Source organism: Paramormyrops kingsleyae, chromosome 22, assembly GCF_048594095.1.
Source record: "Paramormyrops kingsleyae isolate MSU_618 chromosome 22, PKINGS_0.4, whole genome shotgun sequence".
NCBI classification, from domain to species: Eukaryota; Metazoa; Chordata; class Actinopteri; order Osteoglossiformes; family Mormyridae; genus Paramormyrops; species Paramormyrops kingsleyae.
This window is the reverse complement of record NC_132818.1, coordinates 15079225-15097699: the sequence shown is the minus strand read 5'-3', so window position 1 is coordinate 15097699 and position 18475 is coordinate 15079225. Positions and strand designations below refer to the sequence as shown.

General features: G+C 53.1%; 1 protein-coding gene across 7 annotated transcripts in view; it reads left to right on the top strand.

The window, feature by feature from the left end:
- Positions 1 to 15685, top strand: part of dock6 (dedicator of cytokinesis 6) — a 32566-nt gene extending 16881 nt beyond the window's left edge. For 2 of the 7 annotated variants that reach the window (XM_072705223.1, XM_072705222.1), the window contains exons 23-50: positions 1324 to 1425; positions 2193 to 2279; positions 3884 to 3979; positions 4066 to 4206; positions 4357 to 4470; positions 4551 to 4721; positions 4854 to 4993; positions 5744 to 5913; positions 5996 to 6147; positions 6731 to 6913; positions 7038 to 7164; positions 7316 to 7400; positions 7549 to 7645; positions 7941 to 8075; positions 8280 to 8432; positions 8524 to 8682; positions 9183 to 9283; positions 9410 to 9602; positions 9710 to 9853; positions 10173 to 10304; positions 10504 to 10518; positions 11000 to 11125; positions 11592 to 11681; positions 11812 to 12048; positions 12507 to 12650; positions 12960 to 13066; positions 13946 to 14119; positions 14648 to 15685. In XM_072705223.1, the coding sequence (XP_072561324.1) occupies positions 1324 to 1425; positions 2193 to 2279; positions 3884 to 3979; positions 4066 to 4206; positions 4357 to 4470; positions 4551 to 4721; positions 4854 to 4993; positions 5744 to 5913; positions 5996 to 6147; positions 6731 to 6913; positions 7038 to 7164; positions 7316 to 7400; positions 7549 to 7645; positions 7941 to 8075; positions 8280 to 8432; positions 8524 to 8682; positions 9183 to 9283; positions 9410 to 9602; positions 9710 to 9853; positions 10173 to 10304; positions 10504 to 10518; positions 11000 to 11125; positions 11592 to 11681; positions 11812 to 12048; positions 12507 to 12650; positions 12960 to 13066; positions 13946 to 14119; positions 14648 to 14690 (3618 nt within the window). In that variant the 3' untranslated portion in view covers positions 14691 to 15685. The remainder of the gene's footprint in view (positions 1 to 1323; positions 1426 to 2192; positions 2280 to 3883; positions 3980 to 4065; positions 4207 to 4356; positions 4471 to 4550; positions 4722 to 4853; positions 4994 to 5743; positions 5914 to 5995; positions 6148 to 6730; positions 6914 to 7037; positions 7165 to 7315; positions 7401 to 7548; positions 7646 to 7940; positions 8076 to 8279; positions 8433 to 8523; positions 8683 to 9182; positions 9284 to 9409; positions 9603 to 9709; positions 9854 to 10172; positions 10305 to 10503; positions 10519 to 10999; positions 11126 to 11591; positions 11682 to 11811; positions 12049 to 12506; positions 12651 to 12959; positions 13067 to 13945; positions 14120 to 14647) is intronic. The other 5 variants (XM_072705226.1, XM_072705225.1, XM_072705228.1 and 2 more) reach the window with 3 other exon arrangements.
- Positions 15686 to 18475: the final 2790 nt, after the last annotated feature.

Below are 18475 nucleotides of genomic sequence, written 5' to 3'. Positions count from 1 at the left end.
TGATTGTGCATGCCCAAGGCACCGCCTCTTCCTGTGTTCTTCCTGATTGTGCATGCCCAAGGCACCTCCTCTTCCTGTGTTCTTCCTGATTGTGCATGCCCAAGCACCGCCTCTTCCTGTGTTCTTCCTGATTGTGCATGCCCAAGGCACCTCCTCTTCCTGTGTCCTCCCAGAATTCTCATCCTCAAGGCCCCACTCTTGTGTACTTCCTGTTTGCATACCTGATGCCTGGCACCTCTTACCTACGCTGTGCTTAAAGACATTAAAGCAATACTACAGTGTCATTGGTTAAAGGAATAGAGTAGTCCCTCTGTATCCAGTTTCAGGTATCCGCAGTTTACCACAATCTGAAAAAAAATTTGTAAATTGTGTAGCGATGAGTTTTGTCGTCGTTCCTTCATCCTTCGAAGGGTATGAAAAGCATGATTTTCACTGCTCCGTCTTCCCTTGATTTTATAACATTTTTTCATTGGTCTGTTGTCTCTCGAGAATTAGGCAAAAACATCTGAATCCTTTTCATTTGAGAGCACAGTACTATATAATGTGCGATGTGCTTCATTATTACTGTGTTTAATGTTGGCAGTGTCTTACTGTGCATAATTTAACTATCACATGTAAATGCATGAAAGTTAGGTTATATATGTGGCCTGCGGATGGTTCGCCATTAACTGTGCTTTCAGCTATCCGCAGTAGGTCTGCTGATATGGAGGGACTGTATATCCTCTTTAATAAATGCATATCCTGAATTGTCAGATGTCTGCTGAAGCGTTGGACCAGTTCAGTGCAATGACCTGTAGTTTAATCTTGATTTTTTTGCTGACTAGTCCTTGTGCTTAAAACATTCACACGAGGCACTTCCTGTGCAGCCAGTCTTGTCCTGCCCGGCACTTCCTGTTTGCAGTGCTGCTCTGTTTATACATGGAGACGCAGAACGCACAGCCGCTCCTTAAGTAGAGTTGGTATCTGTGTGCAAATGGGTAGTGTATCGCCGGCTGTTGCCACGGCGATGGGCACTGCCGTTCCTGTGGGAATGGCAGCGTGACGGCTCTGCCTTGAAGCCTGCGGTCTGTGTGTTTGTTTGGGTAACAGTCTTCAGCGCGGGGCTCTGCTCCCAGAGAAGGTACCTCCCGCTTGTAGACAGACAAACACAGGGGGCGCTGCTTCCTGTTTGTTTATGAGCTTTTTGTGTCTGTGGCCATCTGTCGGTGTCTGATTTCACAAGCCTGTGCTGTGCCCCTCCCCCGTCCCTCCATCTCTAACTGTCCCCCACCCCCCTGGTGCCCCCTGACCCACTCCGCCTGCGGCCTGTGATTCTGGGATCAGGGTATCGATCGCTCTCACTCCTGGGTGAACTCTGCTTACGCGCCCGGGGGCTCCAGGGCGGTGCTGCGCAGGAACGCCACGTCCAGCTGCGAGCTGAAGCAGGTGCACGCTCCCCCCCCCCCCCCCTCCAGGCATGCCCCCCGAGAGGCTGCTTGCATCCGTGTGCCCGTGTGCGCTGGCATCCATGAGGTTATGTTTTTTGTGCGTGTGCTGTTCAGTTCGGTGGGTGCTTGTGCTTCAGCCATCGGCTCCTCCTCCTCCTGTGGTCCACCAATCACCTCGCTCCTCTTCTCCAGTTCCACCAATCGCCCTGCTTCTCTCCCAGCAGTCCACCAATCACCTCATTCTTCTACTTCTATTTTTTTTTTTTTCCCTGCTTCGGAACAGCTTAATTTGCTTAGGTCGCATCTTGGTTTGGACATGCCGCCCTCTGGCTGCTGGTAGCCAAGCCTACAGATTGAGTTACTCACAGAATTACAACTGGAAGTGTAGGGGAACAGGGCTGTGGGTGGATCAGGTGGGCAGGGCCCGGGGGGTGGGTTGGGGTTTCGGGGTCCTGTTTGTGTCTTCGTCACCTTTTCCTGCTCTCCCCCTCCTCTTCCTTTCTAGGCCTCATCCACCCAGGAATGTTTGACTCTTAAACTCAGTTCTGATAAAACTGCCCCGCAGTCCAACCCTCCTGTTTCATGATGAAATACATCCCCCCCCAGCCCAGAATGTCACTAAACCCCATTAGCTTCAGGCTGTAGCCGTCCTGCGGTCCGGGCTCAGGGCCCAGGACTGGGTTTAAGAGTCCCTGTGTCTGTCTGTGTGCCATGCCTTTCTCTCCACTCTGCCTCCATCTCTGTCCCGCCCACGGCCCCCGGCAGGCCTGCGATCGTGGCTCCAACCGCATGTCGGCCCTCATCGAGAGCACCTCCCATTGTGCTGCCCCCTACTGGCAGGTCACGAGGAAGGTAACACGGGCGACGGCGCAGACACACCCAGAAACGCACACCATACAGGCACACTCGCGTGTTTGCACGGCAGCCCAGTACGCCTTCGGGTCGGGTTCCAGCATGGGCTCTGTTGTTTTGCCATTTGATCTCACGCCTGCACAGCCCCCCCCCCACGGCCACACGGCCGAGCTCACGGGCTCCAGGCTGCCACACACGAGGTGCCATCGCACCGACACGGAGGGCTTCACGGGCCTCCTCTGTTTCGGAGGAACACAGCGGAAGGTGTGACTGACACTCTGGGTGTGGGTTTCAGGAGCTGGTTCTGTTCCAGTAACCTGGCTGGGAGGTTAGATTTTAATGCTTCTGAATATGTACAGAATTGGTTAATAGTAAGTGGTGTATCCCCCAGGTTACTCTGACAAAACCCTCCTCACTTTAGTCACATGACAGTCAGCTTTACTAACTTTTCATTTACTCTCTCTGTCCATCAAGACCAACTGACACACGTCTGTCTGTTCTGTGAGTGTGTGTGTGCGTGCGTGCGTGTGTGTGCGCGCGCGTGTGTGTGTGTGTGTGTGTGTGTGTGTGTGTGTGTGTGTGTGTGTGCGCGCGTGTGTGCGCGCGTGTGTGTGTGTGTGTGTTCAGTTGTTAATAAGGTGTGTATTTGATGTCTTTTTATTGTCTGTTGTCTTTGACATGTGTCCATTTGTGAGTGTGTGGGGGCTGCCCCCCCACCATGTCTGTGCACCTTCCCCCCTTGCATCTTTGTTCCTCCCATGTCCCCCCCCCACTTGTACTGCTGACCGGCATCCTCCCTAACTGTGCCCCCCCCACCTTTATCCGAGCTGCCTCCCCCCCCGTCCCCCCGTGTCTGTAGTCCCCCCCCCCCCCCGTGTCTGAGCTGCCGACTGCCTCCCCCCATGTCTGTGTCCCCCCCCCATGTCTGAGCTGCCTCCCTCCCCGTCCCCCCGTGTCTGTAGTCCCCCCCCCATGTCTGAGCTGCCCGTCCCCCCCCATGTCTGAGCTGCCCGTCCCCCCGTGTCTGTAGTCCCCCCCCCCCCATGTCTGAGCTGCCGACTGCCTCCCCCCCCGTGTCTGTAGTCCCCCCCATGTCTGTCCCCCCCCCCCTTATCTGAGCTGCCTCCCCCCCCGCCCCCCCGTGTCTGTAGTCCCCCCCCCATGTCTGAGCTGCCGACTGCCTCCCCCCCCGTGTCTGTAGTCCCCCTCATGTCTGTGTCCCCCCCCCCTTATCTGAGCTGCCTCCCCCCCCGCCCCCCCGTGTCTGTAGTCCCCCACCCCATGTCTGAGCTGCCGACTGCCTCCCCCCCCGTGTCTGTAGTCCCCCTCATGTCTGTGTCCCCCCCCCCTTATCTGAGCTGCCTCCCCCCCCGCCCCCCCGTGTCTGTAGTCCCCCCCCCCCATGTCTGAGCTGCCGACTGCTTCCCCCCCTGTGTCTGTAGTCCCCCCCCATGTCTATGTCCCCCCCCCCATGTCTGAGCTGCCGACTGCCTCCCCCCCCGTGTCTGTAGTCCCCCTCATGTCTGTGTCCCCCCCCCCCCCCATGTCTGAGCTGCTGACCCCCCCCCCATGTCTGAGCTGCTGACCGGCTTCCCTGTGCCCAGCTGCTCCATGAAGAGCTCGCCCTGCAGTGGGTGGTCAGCACCAGCACAGTGCGGGAGGCAGCCCTGCAGCAGGCCTGGTGCTTCTTCCAGCTCATGGTCAGTACAAACCCACACACATCCAGACAGAGCGGCTTGTGCTGTGACCGTGCCCATCCCTCATGACCCCCCCATCCCCCCCCCAGGTGAAGAGCATGTCCCACCACCTCTTTCTCACCTCCCGCGTCGACGTCCCCCGGAAGCAGCGCTTCCCAGACCGCTTCGTGGACGACATCGCCGCCCTGGTTTGCGCCATCAGCGCTGACATTGCCAGTCGATATCACAAGGTACCCCCCCCCCCATGCCCTCTAAACCCATGGCAGCGGCAGATCGAGGGTTAAGGTGAAACTGTTAACACCCATGCCACCGTGTAAGTTTATTGTCGTCATATACTCACTGGCTCCCCCTAATGGCCAAGGTGTGCGTGCTTCCCTCAGGACGTGGAGATGGTGGAGAGGCTCAACAGCAGCCTGGCCTTCTTCCTCAATGACCTGCTGTCGCTCATGGACAGGGGCTTCGTGTTCAACCTCATCCGCTCCTACTACAAGCAGGTGGGCCCCCTGGCGCGGGTTCGAGGGCCGGCCCGCCCCCCTTCAGGTGGCCTCACGACTGTGCATGTTCTCCCTCACAGATATCCAACAAGCTGCCCACCACCTCGAACCCGAGCTCCCTGATGGCGCTGCGCCTGGACTTCATGCGTATCGTGTGCAGCCACGAGCACTACGTCACCCTCAACCTGCCCTGCGCCTCGCTCAGCCCCCCCGCCTCCCCGTCGCCCTCCACCTCCTCCACCACCTCCCAGGTGCGTCTCCACGTGGGCGGGTATGGGTCACGCACTTTCCTAGGGTCACATTTTGTGCGGTGGGTGGTGCTGCAGGTAATGACACCCCCCGCCCCCCCCCCCCCCCACTTGCCTCTGCCCTTCTCTCCCCAGAGCTCGGCCTTCTCCTGCCAGGTGCAGGACCAGAGCGTGGCCGGCATGTTCGAGCTGTCTGTGCCCTTCCGCCAGCAGCACTTCCTGTCCGGCCTGCTGCTCAGCGAGCTGTCGCTCATCCTGGACCCGGAAGGAGAGGGGTCAGTCCCGGGGCCTAAACACAGCAAGGCTGCCCTTCAAATCGCCCGTCTGAAACAAACTCGCCTGCAGATGGGATGTAATCATGAATAATTAAATTTAAAGACCACAGTAAAATTTTCAGTTTCACTCAATTTCATCTCATTTTATGGGTATGTCTATGTAAAACTGCATCTATCTTCTCTGTTTCTCACTAATGAAGGACTTCTTCCGTCCTGCTTCTAGAAGCCTGTTATGGATTGTCCTAGCAGTGCAGTTCACACCACTTAATGTTTCCCTTTTTTTTTTTACAGTCCATTAAGGTCATCTTCTGCTTCATGAGGCACTGCGGGATAATTTGATGGGCATCTCTCGCTTCTGCCAGTGTTTCTCGCTTCACCTTATTCTTACGTACTGCTGTCTTAGAGGCATTCTGCCTGCCGCACAGCGTAGCCTCTGCCAGTAGAACCAGCATTAACCCAGGATTTACAAATGCAGATTTCTAAAAAATGTAGAGTGGTCTCTTAATGTTTTCCAGAGCTGTATGATACAGTTCCTGTATTGTTAAAAAAAAAGATAAATTTTCTTGGCCTAATATTTGGAGCTGTGGTCAAAAACAGGTGGTTTTTAATTAATGGCTGTTATATTATGACTGTGTACACGAGCCCCCCCTCCCTTTAAAAGTCAGAAAGCTCCCATTGGCCAAACCAGGGCTGCTGTGGTGTCCTTTTTGGGGGGGCAGCTCCAGATGTTTCTCTCCTCTCCCCAACCAGGGCATTTTTCCTGCACAAAAAGGCCATCAGTGCCCTGCACTCCCTGCTCTGCAGCCACGACGCCGACCCCCGCTTCACCGACCCCCAGGTGCGCTCCCACGTGGCCAAGCTCTACCTGCCCCTGGTGCCCGTTGTCATGGAGACGCTGCCGCAGCTCTTCGACTTCACCGGTGAGTGTGGGGGGGGGGGCCCTGGGTGGGGCCCGAGGCCGACCGGCCGGAGATGTAATCCCACGCGTGTGTGTCTCTGCAGACACATGTCTCCCACGCGCGCGTCACGCCTCCACGTTCCCCGCCGACGACTCCAACATGGACGGCACCAGCACCATCAGCCAGTCTGTCGCCATGGCGATCGCAGGCTCACCCCTGCCGTTCTCCAAAGCGAACCCTTTCTCCCTCCCTGTGGTGAGTGCCATCCAAGAGCCGCCCCGCCTCCCCACCCAGTAACCCCCTCTGTACGGCCCTAGCCTAAGTGGGGAAGTTGAAGAACTTTGCCGCACTCCCATGCTCTGCCACTAGAGGGCAGTGTTCTCCGTGCTTAAGTCGAGTGCTGCTATTGAAACCAGCATTCTGCTAGTCGGTAGTTTTCAGGCGAACATGAGTATCTCTGTTCGTATTTTATATGCATATTTCTGTGTGTGTGTCAGTGTCTGCCTGTCACACAGTATGCCTTCCTGCCAGTGCTGGCATCTGATATCGCGTTTTTGTCCAGGAATCAGCCTTTAAGCACATTTGCAGTAGTTAATGTTTCCTGGATGTGTGTCGGTGCGCCAGACGGCGCATAAATGATCCGCTCGCACTGCGAGTGTGTGTTTGCACTTGTTCTGCTCACATCTGTGTGCGTTTGTGCAAAACTCTGTCAACGTTCCTCTCTGTGGGGACAGCCCTTAGTATGAATGCGATGTCTGTAAATGTCTGGCGTGGGAGAGTGAGCGGCCGGGCACGCAGTGCGATGCAGTGACTCAGCGCGGCTACGTCATCGGCACAGGCAGGGCGGCCCGGCGGGTCCCTCTCAGCCGAGTGCAGCCGCACGCTGCTGGCCTGCCTCCTCTGGGTGCTGAAGAACGGCGACACAGCACTGCTGGAGCACTGGCTCTCCGACCTGTCCGTGCTGCAGACCAACCGGCTGCTGGACCTGCTGCACCTCTGCGTCGCCTGCTTCGAGTACAGGGTACCTGCCCCGCCCCCTCCACCTGGCCATTGGCCGGTGTTCTGCACGCGTGATTGGTTCGCGGGCTGGCTTCTGTGCATCTGATTGGCTCGTGGGGCCATCTGTCACTCCGATGTCGCTTCAGGGGAAGAAGGCCCTAGAGAGGATTAACAGCCTGACGTTTAAGAAGTCCCAGGACATGAAGGCTCGGCTGGAGGAGGCCATACTGGGCACGATCGGAGCGAGGCAGGAGATGGTGCGGCGGTGCCGAGGTACGGTGTGTGTTGTCATAGTTAGCGTTAGCATTTTTCCTATAGAAGTGAATGAGCGGTCCCCATAAGGATAGGTATACATGACGTGTGTGTGTGTGTGTGTGTGTGTGTGTGCGCACACGTCCCTCACACTGTGACTAACTCTCTGCAGAAAGGAGTCCCTTTGGGAGTCAGGAGAACGTCAGGTGGAGGAAGAACGTCACACACTGGAGACAGCCTGCCGACCGCGTGGACAAGTACGTCCCAATGTCCCCCAGAGGCTGTTGTCACTGACTTTGATCAGATATCAAGGCCAGCATCCTGACAAATGGGAAGGTGTTCATCTATGTCATTAATCTTTCTAAGTGTTGCCCAGTTCTGTAATTAGCCTGACAAACCCTGCAGGACCAAGGCTGAGATGGAACAGGAGTCTGTGGTGGATGGAAACCTGTCAACGGAGGCGTCCCTGATAGTGCTGGACACGCTGGAGATCATCGTGAAGGTAGCAGGACACGAGCCTGGCTTCTGTGCACTGCGTACACCCCAGTTATGGGGTGCAGTTAGAATGGAAGTGGCCCGGATGGGGTGTGGCTGTGTTTATGAATGTGACAGTGAGCGTGGTTATGTTTCGTGGTGGCAGATGAAGGCTTGGGATTGGTCAAATCCCAAGGAAAAGGGGCAGTGTGTGTTTATAACAGCCTGCAAATGTGCTGCTATGACCCATATGGCGTCTGAGGGTGTTACCACATTGAAGTGGCTCAGAGGGTTTTGCGGCCCCATTTCTCTGCTCCTGCCAGACTGTGATGATGTCGGAGCTGAAGGAGAGCGTGCTGGGTGGGGTACTGAGGGTGCTGCTGCACAGCATGGCTGGCAACCAGAGTGCCCTCTTTCTGCAGCACTGCTTCACTACACAGAGAGCGCTGGTCTTCAAGGTAGGCCGCAGAGCAGCTGTTTCTGCCTGTCTCTGTCCCCATCTCTGCCTGTCTGTCTGTGTCTGTCCCCATCTCTGCCTGTCTGTCTGTGTCTGTCCCCATCTCTGCCTGTCTGTCTGTCATTGTCCCCATCCCCATCTCATTCTGTCCCTGTCCCCATCCCTGGCCCTGTCCATTGTTAACCTTGCCATCTCCGCTCCGCAGTTTCCCGAGATGCTCTTTGAAGACGACACAGAGCTGTGCGCTGACCTCTGCCTGCGTCTCCTCCGTCACTGCAGCAGCAGCGTGGGCTCCGTCCGCAGCCAGGCCAGCGCCTCCCTCTACCTGCTCATGCGTCAGAACTTCGAGATTGGCAACGTCAGTGCAGTCATCCTGCTCAGACATGCGCGTGAGACCCACGCACCACTTAAAGAGCATCTGTGACTCATGCCTCTTCTCTCTTGGGCAGAATTTTGCTCGGGTGAAGATGCAAGTCACCATGTCCCTGTCCTCCCTGGTCGGGACATCCCAGAACTTCAATGAAGAACACTTACGGCGTTCCCTGAAGACCATCCTCACATATGCGGAGGAGGACCTGGAGCTGAGGGAAACGCCCTTCCCTGACCAGGTAACACCCCTCGTTAATATTCATGAGGTCTGTAGTCATTATCATTAGAGTGGGTATGGCTTAAGAATGAAGTAGGTGGATATAGTTATGCATTGTAATGAGCGATGACACCTGCAAATAGCCTTTAACCAGAGGGGGATGGGATCACTTAATGGATCTCAATCTTAGCCAGAAGACTAACTTAACAAAGGCTGTTTCTTGCCCTGTCTTTCTGAGATGTGGCATGGTTTTTGGCTCAAATGAGTTTTACTTGCACAAAAATATTCCGAGGGCAGAATGAAAAATGATTGGTTCAGAGAGATAACCAATCAGATTATAGGAGGAGGCGGGACCAACCAATCAGATGTCTTGGTCCTGCCGCCTCTAGTTGCTTAGACCCACCTTCTCTACAGTCTGTCATCTCTCTGAACCATTTTTTGTTGTACCCTCAGAACATTTTTGTAAAAGTAAAAATCCCACGAGCCCGTTTTCGCTGGCCTTTGACTGGTCTCCCCTCCCAGGTGCAGGACCTGGTCTTCAATTTGCACATGATACTGACCGACACTGTGAAGATGAAGGAGCACCAGCAGGACCCGGAGATGCTCATTGACCTCATGTACAGGTACGGCAGGCAAACGCGCCGGTCTGTAGGGTCAGACTTTGGAGGGAATCTTAGAAACTTTTTGTAGTCGATGCAAAGCTTAGTTTTATCTCACTATACGTCATCATTTCTTCCCTTCCCGCTCAGAATCGCTAAGGGCTATCAGAACTCCCCCGACCTGCGGCTCACCTGGCTACAGAACATGGCGGCCAAGCACTCGGAGCGGGGGAACCACGCGGAGGCGGCCCATTGCCTGGTGCACAGCGCCGCCCTGGTGGCGGAGTACCTCAACATGCTGGAGGACACCCGCTACCTGCCCATCGGCTGCGTCTCCTTCCAGGTCAGCGGCTGAGGTTCAACGCGCTGACGCCCGGAAGGTTTGCAGAGCGTGCGTTTCCTGGGAGGCTGTTGGTAATGATTACATCTCCCGTTTGTTTCTGATTATAGAGCATCTCTTCCAACGTTCTGGAGGAATCGGCCATCTCAGATGACATCCTTTCTCCTGAAGAGGAGGGCATCTGTGCGGGGAAATTCTTCACTGAGTCTGGCCTGGTGGGACTCCTGGAGCAATCAGCGGCCTCTTTTAACATGGTGAGAGGAGTGGCCTATGGGGGCGTGGCATTTTGTGTCTGTATGGTCTGGAGGCGTGGCTTCTGCAGCTGGTGGCCTATGGGGGCGTGGCATTTTGTGTCTGTATGGTCTGGAGGCGTGGCTTCTGCTGCTGGTGGCCTATGGGGGCGTGGCATTTTGTGATGGTATGGTCTGGAGGCGTGGCTTCTGCTGCTGGTGGCCTATGGGAGCATGCTATCTGTTACCAGTGCAGTGAAGGCGTGTTGCATGCACTGTCCAGTGTGGTTTTCTCCGAACAATGGCAGCTGGGGTGAACACCACCACTTCTTCCGTCTGACAGGCGGCCATGTACGAAGCCATAAATGAAGTGTATAAAATCCTGCTGCCCATCCTTGAGGCCAACAGGGACTTCAAGAAACTGGCCGTTATCCACGGCAAGCTTCAGGATGCCTTCAACAAGGTGTACAACCAGGTGAGCAAGCATGTTGGGTGGGACAAAATGTCAGTGTTTAAATGTTATTGTTTCAGGTATGAATTAGCAGATGCGGGTGGGGGTCTCTGGGGGGGGGAGCGGTCATCTGCTGCCTGTAAAAGGTGTGCAGTCCTACTCTAATTCTCTCTTCCCTTTTGTCCTTCTCCATGACGCTATGATGGGCATGTGGCCCCTAAAGAGCTCCGGATGGGAGGTAAGGCTCTAACTCCCCCCCCCCCCCCCCCCCCCCTCCCATATATGAATTTTCTAGCATGTTCCTAACCCTAACCCTAACCCTTTTTTTTTTTCCTCATTCTTTCTCCGACTGTCCTGTCTGGTCCCTCATCTGCCTTGTCGTGGGAATGAACTGGTGAGTAATCTCATGAATCCAGCCCCCCCAATGTGGGCCTCCCCCCTACCCCTCCCTGAGACCCCCCCCCCCACTGTTTGTATCTCCACCCCATCTGTCTCCCCGTCTGTCTACACTTTCCTCCCTGCTCTTCTCTGCTGTCCCTTGTCTGGTACCGGTCTCCCTATTTGAAGTCCCGATTCCCATTCACCTCATCGCTCCCCCCCCCCCCGCAGCAGCGGGAGAGGAGGAGCTTAGGCTGGCTGAGATGTCGGCGGGGTGGCCTCTGATCTGCCCTTTAAAATGTCCGCCTGTTTCCGCCCTCATGCCTTCCTGCAGGCCACAGAGGATGTTTGGGACCTATTTCCGCGTGGGCTTCTATGGCTGCCGCTTCGGGGACCTGGACGAGCAGGAGTTTGTGTACAAGGAGCCGTCCATCACCAAGCTGGCCGAGATCTCCCACCGGCTGGAGGTAGGCCGCTTTCCAGAAGGTTCCGAGCTGTCATGAGCTCGCTGCCTCACTGCTACCTTATTTTCATTGTTTCAAAGGGGAACATCACCTTCTTTCATTAAAGGGCTTATGTCCCCTTTTTTATTTTTAGCGGTCAGCCAGTTTGAGTCGTGATTCTGCACAATGCTGCCGTCTGTGGGCCCAAAAGCACCTCCGAGTGGGAGGGAATGTGTGAATGGGTCCGTTTGATAACGTCGACGTGTCAGACTCTCTGTCTGCCTCTGTGTTTCGTCTTAGAATCATGCCGTTAAGATTAATCCACCAGGAGAATCCACTTCCTCCAAAAGCCGTGTGGGACTGTAGCACAGGCTTGTGACTTGAGAATGCAGACGTGTCCCCGCCGGCTTCTCCACCTGCAGTTCTGACGGGACTGTTTCCACGAACAGCTCTCCTTAACAGCACCCCCCCCCCCTCCCTTCTTCCACAGGAGTTCTACTCAGAGAAATTTGGGGATGAGATCGTGGCCATCATCAAAGACTCGAATCCCGTGGACAAGAGCAAACTGGACCCCAATAAGGTCAGGAATGGCTTGTGGAGTTTCCTGGCATGGGGGTTGGGTCACAGGGCCTTTCTAACATGAAATATCCAGTTTGCATCTAACTTCCTGTATCTCCGCCTTGATGTTCCTCTCGCTTGCTCCCGTCCAGGCGTACCTGCAGATCACCTACGTGGAGCCGTTCTTCGACACCTACGAGCTGAAGGAGCGCATCACCTTCTTCGACAAAAACTACAACCTGCGCACGTTCATGTACTGCACGCCCTTCACGCTGGACGGCCGCGCGCACGGCGACCTGCACGAGCAGTACAAGCGCAAGACCATCCTCACCACCTCGCACGCCTTCCCCTACATCAAGACCCGCATAAACGTGGCTCACAAGGAGGAGGTCGGTCTCTGCGATGACTGGAGTGGGTGTGGCTTGGGTGAAATGGGAGGGGCCTGTATGACTTGGGCGGGGTTTGGCTGTGATGGGCAGGACTTGGCTGAGATAATAATGACGCTTTTATTGATCCCCGTGGGGAAATGACTGCATCTTGTGCTCCATGACACACAGTCACACATGTAGGTGAGAGCAGGTTTGCCAGTGAAGGCAGCTGCCTGCAGCGGCACCCATGCAGTCAAGGTGGTTAATGGCCCATGAACATCTGACTAATTTGCTGAAGCCGGGTTCGAACCGGTGACCTTCTGATCACAGGCACAGAGGCTTAGCCTGCTGAGCCGGTGCGCTGCCCCCGTGTGGCGCTGTGGGAGTGTGTCACTGTAGCATGGTCAGCACGTTCCCCAACATGGCTGCCATTCCCCAAGCATCCGCTCGGTCCTCTCACCCCAACGCCTCCCCCGCAGATCATCCTGGTCCCCATAGAAGTGGCCATTGAGGACATGCAGAAGAAGACACAGGAGCTGGCCTTCGCCACCCACCAGGACCCCGCCGATGCCAAGATGCTGCAGATGGTGCTGCAGGGCTGCGTGGGCACCACTGTCAACCAGGTGTGTGTGTGTGTGTGTGTGTGTGTGTGTGTGTGTGTGTGTGTGTGTGTGCGTGTGTGTGCGTGTGTGTGTTTCTCTGTGTATTGTTGGTGGTGGTATGTGTGTGTGGCTCTGGGTCTGTGTGTGTATGTTGTGGTTGTTGTTGTTCTGTGTGTGTGTGTGTGTGTGTGTGTGCGTGTGTGTGTTTCTCTGTGTATTGTTGGTGGTGGTATGTGTGTGTGGCTCTGGGTCTGTGTGTGTATGTTGTGGTTGTTGTTGTTCTGTGTGTGTGTGTGTGTGTGTGTGTAACGGTTGGTCTTGCTGCTCCAGGGCCCCCTAGAGGTCGCTCAGGTGTTCCTGTCTGACATCCCTGAAGACCCCAAGCTCTTCCGTCACCACAACAAACTGCGCCTGTGCTTCAAGGACTTCACCAAGAGGCGAGTGCATCTGCGCTGACATAAGCACTGACGCACGCTTGCACACCGATGACGCACGCTTGCACACCGATGACGCACGCTTGCACACCGATGACGCACGCTTGCACACCGACACACAGGCACTGACTCACACACATGCACACTGACACACAGGCACTGACTCACACACGCGCACTGACACACAGGCACTGACTCACACACGCGCACTGACACACAGGCACTAACTCACACACGCGCACTGACTCACACACACTGACTCACACACACTGACTCACACACACTGACTCACACACGCGCACTGACTCACACACGCGCACTGACTCACACACGCGCACTGACTCACACACGCGCACTGACTCACACACGCGCACTGACTCACACACAGGCACTGACTCACACACATGCGCACCGACACACAGGCACTGACTCACACACATGCGCACCGACACACAGGCACTGACTCACACACATGCGCACTGACACACAGGCACTAACTCACACACGCGCACTGACTCACACACACTAACTCACACACGCGCACTGACTCACACACACTAACTCACACACGCGCACTGACTCACACACGCGCACTGACTCACACACGCGCACTGACTCACACACGCGCACTGACTCACACACGCGCACTGACTCACACACGCGCACTGACTCACACACGCGCACTGACTCACACACGCGCACTGACTCACACACGCGCACTGACTCACACACAGGCACTGACTCACACACATGCGCACTGACTAACACACATGCGCACTGACACACACACATGCGCACTGACACACACACATGCGCACTGACACACAGGCACTGACTCACACACGCGCACTGACACACGTTACGACCCTCGATTCCACTCAGGTGTGAAGATGCCCTTCGGAAGAACAAGTCCTTGATTGGTCCCGACCAGAAGGAATACCAGAGGGAGCTAGAGAGGAACTACGCCAAACTGAGGGAGGCTCTGTACCCCCTGATCAACCGGAAGATCCCCCAGCTGTACAGGAGCCACGCTTCGAACGCCACACATGCACAGCGGTAACCACGGCAACCGCCTGCCCAGCCAATCACATTTAAGTGATGCTCAACCTGGAAGTTTGAAGGGAAGACTCCTGATGGGGATTTTCAGTACCAGCCCACCTGTTATTGGTTAGACTTTAACAAAGTTCAGTAGCTACCACACTGGTTTATCAGCAGCACGGTCCAAATAGTGAAATATGAGTCCAGATGTGATTATTTAAAAGCAAGTTTTGCAGAGAGAGACATTTGCCTTGAAAACCACAGTTCATTATTGAATCATGATATTTACATTGTAAAATAAATGTTTGCACACACACACATAAAATAAACGTTTATACACACACACACACACACACACACACACGCACAATGGCAGCTGTGATGAGCTCATCGCGATGCTGGATGCTGATTGGCTGTGTATAACCTGTGGGTGCAGCACCACAAGCTCTCAGGCAAACGTGTTAAAATGTTACGATGTGGAATTTTGATGTCAGCATTACAGTTTCAGTTTGGCAAAGGTTTCTCGTTTTGTGTGACTGTCGACAGAAATTCCCTGGGTCGCTCCAGCCTTCGCAAAGCAGACTGTTGAACTACGGCAAGGACAGCGGCTGGTCAGAGACCTCCTCTTGGTGTCTATCCCACTCTGGCCTGGCTTCACTCTCCATGCCTCCCGCCCCCCCGGGCGTCACAGCCCCACCTCCCCCACTGGCGATATCACTCCACCCGACTCCATGGCTTTGGTTGCCGTCCTCTTCAGCAGTCGGCTAGTTTCCATTCCAGGAACCATGGTTATTTCAACATTTTTTTATGGATAATCCAGATCTTGTAATTATAAACACTATAAACGGGAAGATGAACGAACATGTAAACGGACATGAATCAGAACCCATTTTTGTACTTAAACCTGTAAACTAGTGTTTTTGCTGTGGACCAAAATGACTGCCGTCCTCCACCTGGTGTCGGGACTGTTTCCTTTTGTCGTTTCGGACCTTCAGCTGCTCTCGTGACTCCCCACAGTGTTTTCGGTCCACTGTGCTGGGTCCAGGGGTGGGGGGGCAAGGGGAGTAACCACTTTGCTGTTCGACTGCTGACTTTGTACTGCTATGTTGGGGTAACAATGTCTGACTACTGCATTTCTCACAGATTTCTTTAAAAACAAAACAATTTAAGTTATAGTGGGTTTTTATAGCTTTGTATTAAATCTTTTCTTATTCCTTTTACAAATTGGTTCTTATTTGGAATAATGTTGGGCTGTATTTTGTACTGCTACACTGTAACAACGTATCAGATTTGCTTTCTCCAAGCAAGTCCCCCCGTAAACCGTCTCTCCTTTGCCACCTGAGCAGACCCGACGTTTATACTAATGATCGAAATTAATCGTTAAACACAGTAGTGGTAAAAATCACATTTTTCCGAAGAATGTGTTGAGCTTAGTCTCTATAAAGGAGCCTTGGAGGGGGTGACCATGTGCTGTAAAAGCTTATTCGGGTAAGTCTTGTTTTATTATTTTTATACTCCTGTGTTGGAGCCTGGGGATCTGGGCTCCTTGAAATCAGAAACAAGGCAATAAAGGTGGATACACAGTGTGAGTGTATGGGCCAGGAGAGAGAGTGTGTCTGCGTGCGCGTGCATTGATCACACTTGGGCACCAAAATGTCCCCATAGTGTGGTAAAACCTGAAACAGCATTACTTTTGGGAACATTTTTTAGGTCTCCATTTGGATAGCATCAATTTTATAAGAATCAGAAAACTAAATGTTTTGTGTTTTGCTTGGTCACTTAAGGTTAGAGCTGAGTATGGGCAATGGGTGTAAATTATGGGTGGAGGGGGGGGGGGGGTTGTGCCCCCCCCCCAATAATCAAAACCAGCCAGTACAACCCCCTGGACCTCCTTAAATGGGTGGAGACCTCAGACCCACCCCCAATGCTCAACCCAGAGTTATGTCCTTGGTAAGGGTTAAGGTTGTCATTAGGATTAACCTTTTGCCCATAGAAATTAATAGATGGTCCCCACAAAGATATGAATGTGTGTGTGTGTGTGTGTGTGTGTGTGTGTGTGTGTGTGTGAGAGAGAGAGAGAGAGAGAGAGGGTGAACTTGTGTGTGTGTGTGAGAGAGAGAGAGGGTGAACTTGTGTGTGTGTGTGTGTGTGTGTGTGAGAGAGAGAGAGGGTGAACTTGTGTGTGTGTGTGTGTGAGAGAGAGAGAGGGTGAACTTGTGTGTGTGTGTGTGTGTGTGTGTGTGAGAGAGAGAGAGGGTGAACTTGTGTGTGTGTGTGTGTGTGTGTGTGTGAGAGAGAGAGAGAGGGTGAACTTGTGTGTGTGTGTGTGTGAGAGAGAGAGAGAGGGTGAACTTGTGTGTGTGTGTGTGTGAGAGAGAGAGGGTGAACTTGTGTGTGTGTGTGTGTGTGTGTGTGAGAGAGAGAGAGGGTGAACTTGTGTGTGTGTGTGTGTGTGTGTGAGAGAGAGGGTGAACTTGTGTGTGTGTGTGTGTGTGTGTGTGTGTGAGAGAGAGAGAGAGGGTGAACTTGTGTGTGTGTGTGTGTGAGAGAGAGAGAGGGTGAACTTGTGTGTGTGTGTGTGTGTGAGAGAGAGGGTGAACTTGTGTGTGTGTGTGTGTGTGTGTGTGAGAGAGAGAGAGGGTGAACTTGTGTGTGTGTGTGTGTGTGTGTGTGTGAGAGAGAGAGAGAGGGTGAACTTGTGTGTGTGTGTGTGTGTGTGTGTGTGTGAGAGAGAGAGAGAGGGTGAACTTGTGTGTGTGTGTGTGTGAGAGAGAGAGAGGGTGAACGTGTGTGTGTGTGTGTGTGTGTGGGGAAGGTGTAAGGCCAGGTCCTAAAAACAAGCACCAGGCCAAACAAAGGAACGTACAGAACTTTAACAGCAGGAAGCAAAAAGGCCACAGCAGTGATTCAAATGCTTAATCCAAAACTCAAAAGATAGGGCCAGACGCCAAAACGGGGTTTAAAATAAACAAATAGCATTTTTTTAAATATGAAAGTACAGTAATCCCCTCAGACCCCACCTAAACTTGAAAAATCCACTTTCCCTTCCCTAAAGACTGCATGGAGGCTTTATAAGAAAGCAAAGCTCACTGATTAGTCCACAGACCACTTCTTTTTTATCGGGGTTAGAAGTTCAAACGTTTACGAGAAATGAGGGAACTTTGGTTTTAATCTGCACTAACTAGCTGCAGATACTTCGGACTTCATTACTACGACGCCCACGATTTATCGTCAAAGAAACACAAAATGCCTTTTACATTGGGGCGGAATCCGTCCTGCCTGATGAGCTAAAGTCCAGTGTTGAATTTAAAAAGTTGCTAATCGGATTTGAATATTTAAAATTCAAGAAGTGAACACAGAAATTCAACATGGCCTCCAATTCGTGGGACCGGCATGCTCAGAAATTTTAGAAAATAATAGTAGAATATTTATGGATTGAAATATCATTAATATATAATGTCAATATAGTGTTTCATACAGCCCAAATCATTTTACAACCCATTTACGTTTTGGACAAAAAAAAACTTAGTATTTAGCCTGCATATTAAATTGAACGCATTCCTGGTATACATATAGGCTAACTGTGTTGGTTAGTATGGTAAGTCAGATTGTATTTTATTCGTATAAGGCTTACGTGTCATAAATTAATTCTTACTAGAAAGAATATGTGATTTCCTGCAATTTTTGCTAGTAAGAATACGAATTCAAAATATATGCATGAAATGCAATTCTTACTAGTAAATATGATCATTCTTACTAGTAAGAATTACATTGTGGATATCTTGAATTCACATTCTTACTAGTAAAATAGAATTTTACTAGTAAGAATTAAGTTCTGGCGAGTAACACATATTAAAAAAAGACAATTTGGCTTCCCATAGGTGAGGACATGTGCACTTAAATGTAGGGAATGTGAGGACCCGAGAGCTGAGTCTCCCCTCGGGAGCCTCCAAACAGAGGTCCGCTGCGCCTGGATCTGCTTTAATTGGAGACCCCCCGAGGGGGAAGCTGCGCCGTCCACGCGCGCCCAAATGGGAAGCTTCCCGCTGCAAGTCCAGCTGGTAGGAGGGACCGCCGCACGGCCGCTTGAAGTGGACTGATCGTGGCCGCCAGCGGCTTTATTCGCTCCAGATGTCGCCTGGTGTTATGGCGCCCGGCCAGTGCCGGCAAACCGCGTATATGCGGCCGCGTCTCGATGGGAAAAACCTGTACAGCGCGCCGTGAGGTACGCGGCCATCCATGATCTGCTGGTCTGTGAACGGCTTATTGTTGATCTGCGAAGCAAAACCCTTGTCAAGTGTCTATGGCAAAGACAAAACGCAAAGCGTTGCTTGCTATTCAATTGCCAGCAATGCTTCACCGACGCCTGAATGC